Source organism: Penaeus chinensis, chromosome 42 (genome assembly GCF_019202785.1).
Source record: "Penaeus chinensis breed Huanghai No. 1 chromosome 42, ASM1920278v2, whole genome shotgun sequence".
Taxonomy (NCBI): Eukaryota; Metazoa; Arthropoda; class Malacostraca; order Decapoda; family Penaeidae; genus Penaeus; species Penaeus chinensis.
In genome coordinates, this window is record NC_061860.1 from 22,452,896 (window position 1) to 22,459,167 (window position 6,272).

Sequence of the window (6,272 nt, forward strand, 5' to 3'; positions counted from 1 at the left end):
AACGCTCCAGCGATGTGTGGAAGGTCGCGAATACCTTCCTCCCCCCCTCTTCCCCCTCTCCTCTTTTCCACCTCCTCCACCTTCTCCTGCTCCTTCCCTCTCCCCTTCCTCCTCCTCCTTTCCTCTCCTTCCTCTTCTTCTCCCCTTCTTGTTCCTTCCCTCTCTGTCCTCCCTTTCCCTACTCCCCTACCCCCTCCTTCCTCTCTCCTTCCCTCTCCTCTCCCTCCTACTTTCCTCTCTTACCTCCCCTCATCTGCACATTCTCCCTCCCTCCTTTCCTCTCCATTTCCTCCTCCTCCTCCTCCCTCCCTCTTTCCCTCTTCCCTTCCTCCTCCTCCCTCTCTTCTCCTCCTTCCCTTCCTCCTCCTTTCCTCTCTCCCCTCCCCTTCCTCCTACCTCCCCTCTCCCCTTCCTCTCCCTCCTTTCCTCTCTCCCCTCCCCTTCCTCCTACCTCCCCTCTCCCTCCTTTCCTCTCTCCCCTTCCCTTCCCCCTCCCCCCTCCCCTGAGCCTCACTAAAGGGGGCGTGGATGAGGGAGGCTTACCGGCGGCTTCTTCCTCGTGGTTTGGGTGCTGGTATTTAGGACTTGCTCGTCAGGCTGTTCTTGTCACGTTATAACAATCACTAAGGGAGAGGGAGAGGGAGAGGGAGAGGGAGAGGGAGAGGGAGAGGGAGGGGAGGAGAGGGAAAAGGAATGGGAGCGGAAAGATGAAATAGATGGAAAGGAAGGGAAGAAGGGGAACAAGGAGATAAGAAGAGAGGAGAGGAGAGAGAAATCGAGGAGAAGAGACTGAAAAAAGGAGGCGAAAATATGGAAGAGTGGAAAGATCGTAAAAGAGGGAAAAAAAGAAAAGAAAGAGAAGAAGGGAAGGAGAGGAAGGGGGGAGAGAGGAGAGAAGGAGGGAAGGGAAGAGGGGAATGGAGGAGGGAAAAGAAAACATAGGCCGGGGGTGGGGGGGGGGGGTCTTTAATAAAGGGCATCTTCATCCTCTTGTTTTTTCCCTTCTCTCTTCCTCCTTTTTTTTTTTTTTTTTTTTTTTTTTCCTCGCTTCCAGACCGGTACTTGTCTTGCCCGCTGCATACAAGTGTGACTACGACACTAAAACCTGTAAGCTCATTCTGGGTGTAACATTTTTTAAATCTCCTTTTTTATATAACGAAGGCGTAGATTTTCCTTGCGTGGGTACACCATCTTACGAAAGGTTTTTTTTTTTACTCATGTATTTGAACAGTCTGATATTCAGACAACGACGGAGACAAATAAAAAAATAAAAATAAACAAAAACACGAATAAGATATATTTCGTGTTCGTTTTTGATACTCGTTTTTATTTGCGCAAGTCGTTTTAATGTTTATGTTTGTGTGGGTATGTATAGTCTTCAATGTGGATGTGAGCGCTCATGTGGATCTCTCTGCTTGAACATGTATGTGGATTTGTGTGTCTGTGAGTTTTTAGATGTATGTGCGTCTGTCTGTCTCTCTCTCTCTCTGTAGATCGATCTTTCGGTCTCTGTCTCTATCTCTGTTTCTTTCTTTCTGTCTGTCTGTGTCTGTCTCTCTGTCTCTCTGATTCTGTCTCTGTCTCTGTTTCTGTCTCTGTCTGTCTCTGTATGTCTGTCTCTCTCTCTCTCTCTCTGTCTCTCTCTCTCTCTCTCTCACTCCCTCTCTCCCTCCCTCCCTCCCTCCCTCTCTCTCTCTCCCTCCCTCCCTCCCTCCCTCCTTCCCTCCCTTCCTCCCTCTCTCTCTCCTTCTCCCTCCCCCAACCCCTCTCTCTCACACCCCCTCCCCCCTAAATAATTAAGATTCACCGCCGAACTGACGGAGGGCCAACTACACGGCAGGTATCTCGTTGCTCATCTCGCGCGGCCTGTCAAATGTTGTCAAACCGACTAAGACCCGAAATGTACTCACGTCTAGCGGGGGGGAGGGGGGGGGCGTAGCGGTAGGGGCGGGGGGCGTCGGCCTGCCTACCCCTCAAATCGCGCGCCATTCACACATTCTCGGGCTTAAAATATTTTTTTTTTTAGAATCATAGATTTTATATATCTTTTTTTTTTTTTTTTTTTTTTTTTTTTTTTTTAGATGTTTTTAGAATATGTATATATTATTTTCATTGATGTATTGATTATCACCATTGTTACTATTACTGCTGCTACTACTACTACTACTACTACTACTACTACTATTATTATCATTATTTTTGGCATCATTATCATTTTCGCCATCATCATCATTTTTATTATTATTACGATTACTATTACTATCACTGTCATTAATGTTATATATTTATCATTATTATTATCATCATTATTACTTTTGCTTGTATCATTATGACTACTATGACCTTGTTATTATTATTATTGTTGTTGATATTATTTTAACTTTAGCTCTAGTTTGTCAGAGACATTTTCTCTAGGCGTTTCAAAGAAGGCCAAGGGAAAAAAGATTACTGATAAAGATACTGAAAAAGATTATTGATAGAGATTGGTTTCACGAGCGCGTTTAAGCTCGTTATCCGCTAGAGCTTGAGCTGGGATTCAAAAATGGCGCCTTTACTTAAGCTCCTTTTTGTTAGGAACGGATCCTGCAAGTGCTTCATTTTTTAAGAATCTTTTGCTCAAAGCGACTACTTTTTAAGCTCGTTTTCGTATTAAAAAGGATGTTATGATATCATAAGGGCTTCAAGAATCTCTCATTCAAAAACGACTTTTCAAGCTCGTAATCATTTCAGAAATGATTGACTCAAAAACGACATTGCTTCAGCTCTTTTTACTTAAGAACGACATTGTTTGATTTAAGATAAAAATGATTTTTTTTTTTCTTCTGAAAATGACATTGTTTATTTCGTTTACTCTAAAACGACATGATTTCAAAATTTAAACCTAAAAGATTACATTACTTCATTATTTTACTCAAAAAGTCGTTTTCTCTAAGAACATACAAAAAAAAAAAAATTATATCCACGAAAACAACAACGCTTAAAAAAACGGAAAAGAAAAGAAAAACGAAAATGAAAAAAATAGTTTGAAAAAAACGGAAAAGAAAAAAAAATCGTTTGAAAAAAAAAAAAAAACGAAAACGAAAACATTACAAAATAAGGGAAAAAAAAAACTTATAAAAAAAACCCTTATAAAAAGCGAAAACCCAGGGTAGAGGCGGCGTGCCCTCCCCGGCGGCCTCAGGTCAGGCGAATGAACGAGAGGACGAGGGGCGAAAAGGCTCATAATTCGATAATAATAATAGCTGCATTTTCTTGCGTCGTCGCCTGGATGGAGGTTTACGTTTTTTCAAAAAGGAACGTTAATTGAGCTTCGCTTTTTTGAGGTGTGAATGATGTCTTTGCTTTTTAGTATGTGTGTGGTAATTATTTCTTGTTGGTTTGTCGTTTTTGTTTTATTATTATTATTATTATTATTATTATTATTATCATTATCATTATTATTATCATTATCATTGTTATCATCATCATCATCATCATTATTGTTGTTGTTGTTATCATCAGAATCTCATCATCATTATTCTTATTATATTTATCGTCATTGATAATATTTTTTCTATTAATGTTGTAGTGTATAGTTATTGCTATCATCATCATTATCCTTATTATTCTTGCAAGTACTATCATCATCGTCATCATCAATACCATCGTTACTATCAGCTCCCCCTATTAACATCATCATCATTTCCACCATCAATATCACTTACCACGTTTTGCAAAACAGAACACAAAAAAAAAAAAAAAAAAAAACGCTGAAAAATTGCACATTCCTGTAATCTCACTATCTCATTTTGCTTAAGATTTCGCAAACGTCGTCTTTATGGCGATACGCTCTTATCTCTCAGCTGCTCAGCCTCTTTGCCAGGCATGGGGCGTGAGGGATGAGGAGGGAGGAGGTGCGAAGGAGGAGGAGGAGGAGGAGGAGGAGGTGGAGGAGGAGGAGGTGGAGGTGGAGGTGAAGGTGGAGGCGGAGGTGGAGGTGGAGGTGGAGGTGGAGGTGGAGGTGGAGGTGGAGGTGGAGGTGGAGGTGGAGGTGGAGGTGGAGGTGGAGGTGGAGGAGGAGAAGGAGGAGGAAAAGGAGGAGGAGGAGGAGGAGGAGGAGGAGGAGGAGATGGTGGTGGCGGTGGAGGAGGTAGAGCAGGACGATGATGATGTTGATGATGAGGGGGAGGAGGAGGAGAAGAAAAAGGAGGAGGAGTTGGAGGAGGAGGGTGAGGGAGTGTGGGGGGCATGGGGTTAAGAGTGATGGGTAAAGTGAGAGGATCTAAGAGTGAAAAATGAGGAGTGGGGAATGAGGTGTGAGTGATAGAGGTTAGTAAGTGAAGAATGAGGAGTGAGTAATGGATGCGAGTGTGAGGCTTGTGGAATGAGGGAAGAGAGAGAGAGAGAGAGAGAGAGAGAGAGAGAGAGAGAGAGAGAGAGAGAGAGAGAGAGAGAGAGAGAGAGAGCGTGTCACCAAGACCTGACCCAGTTCCTCCTAGCTGGTTTTCAGAGAGGCTGCTCTTGAATCGCCATCTGTGTCGCTGTCAGGGTAGAGGGTAGAGAGAGGGGGGGGGGGGGTAGAGGAGGCGAAGACCGCATGGGTACTTTTTGAAAATATCGTCATTGATAATATTTTTTTCTAATACTGTTGTTGTTTATTATTATTGCTATCATCATCATTATTCTTATTATTCTTGCACGTATTCTTAAGGAGTGTTGTATGAGAGAGGGCGGGGAATGAAGAAATTTTGAATGTTCTTAAAAAATGGAAAAGGAAATTGGGGAAAGGTATTGAAGATGATCCCTAAAATTTTACAAAATATGCCAGAATATAAAGATTAAAAAAAAATAAATCTCTAAGTATTCAAAGACTTTGCAAATTGTATCTGGTAAGTTACTGTAAAATATTATGCTTATAAATATAAAAGAAACAAAGATTAAGGGAGATAAAACGCTCCTAACTTTAGAAATGAAGTAAACAAGCACTCCAAAATTTAAGGGATTCAACGAAGGAAAAATCCCCCCCCCCTTTTTTTTTTCCTTTCTCTTTTCTCTTTTTTTTCCAAAGCCTGATGGCTCTTAATGCACCGCCGAAGAAGTGTGAGCATCTCGCAGCCTCAGACGGAGCAATCGCGGTCGTAGGATTCAAAAACGAGCAAATCGCTTCCCGGGTAATGGACGCAAGCGGGTCGGGGGTATTTTGAACTAGTTTTATTTATCTTTTTTCTTTTTTAGGGGGCGGTGAACGGAGGGGGGTAGGGAGGGAAGGGGGGAGAGGGGGGGAATCGAGCGAACAAGTCTTTAAATTTGAGAGACGTCTTGAGAGGCACTTAGAGTAATGGCGGTGCAAACTACTCGCTATCTCGCAAAATTGTCCAAGCTTTCACCTGTGTGAGGCTTGGTGTTCGCTATCCTCCCCCTCCCTCCCCCCCGTCGGTTATGTCCCTCTTCCCCCATTCTGTCCCTCTCACCTGGTTTTCTGCTCTCTGTCCCTCCCCCTTACCCCCCCCCCTCCGTTCTACTCTCCTTCTCCCGGTTCTGTCCCTCTCCTTCGGGTTCCATCCCTCTCCCCCATTCCCCCATTTCCGGTTCCTCGTACCCGGTTCATCCCAATTTCTGTTCTCCTCTCCCTTTCCTCGGTTCTGCTCTTCTCTGCCCTTCATTTTCTGTTTTTCTTTTTACGTCTCTCTCTTTTATTTCTCCATTTCATTTTTTTTCTTCTTCCCGCTCTACGTTTCTGCTCCCTTTTCCCTTTTGATTTTTTTTTTCCCTAGCCCGTGTTTCGACGCCTCCTCCTCCTTCCCTCCTCCTGCTCTTCGTCGCTCTCTGCTTCTCCCCGGTGTCTGACGCCGCCCCTTTTCCCTTCTGAAAAACGACCCCCTTCTGTTTCTTGCCTTTCGACGTTTCCTTGTTCCTTCCGCTTCCCGACGTCTCCTTCTTCCTCCTGCTTTGTGACGTCTGCTTCTTCCCGGTTCCTGACGCCGCCCCATTTCCCTGCTGAAAAAACACCCTTCTACCTTCTTCCTCCTACCTCCTGCTTCTCGTCGCGCTTTCCGACGCCGCCCCCTTTTCCATGCTGTAAAACGCCCCCTCTGCTTTCCTCCTTCGTCCTCCTTCTTCCCTCTGCTCTCCTCCCTCCTTCTCCTTCTTCCCTCTACTTTCCTCCTTCCTTCTGCTTCTTCCTCCCACTTTCCGACGCCGCTCCCCCCCCCCTCCCCCGCTGAAAAACGCCCCGCCAAAGTGCTCTGGGCCGCCGTCGTTACGTTATCTCTTGGGCAGCCTTGGCGTGGAGG

General features: G+C 44.5%; 1 protein-coding gene across 1 annotated transcript in view; it reads right to left on the reverse strand.

Annotated features, from left to right (window-relative positions):
* Positions 1–1,829: 1,829 nt before the first annotated feature.
* LOC125047948 (tetratricopeptide repeat protein 28-like) overlaps positions 1,830–6,272 on the reverse strand; it is a 23,471-nt gene continuing 19,028 nt past the window's right edge. The window contains 1 exon segment of the mRNA XM_047646495.1: positions 1,830–1,866. Within this exon segment, the coding sequence (XP_047502451.1) occupies positions 1,830–1,866 (37 nt within the window).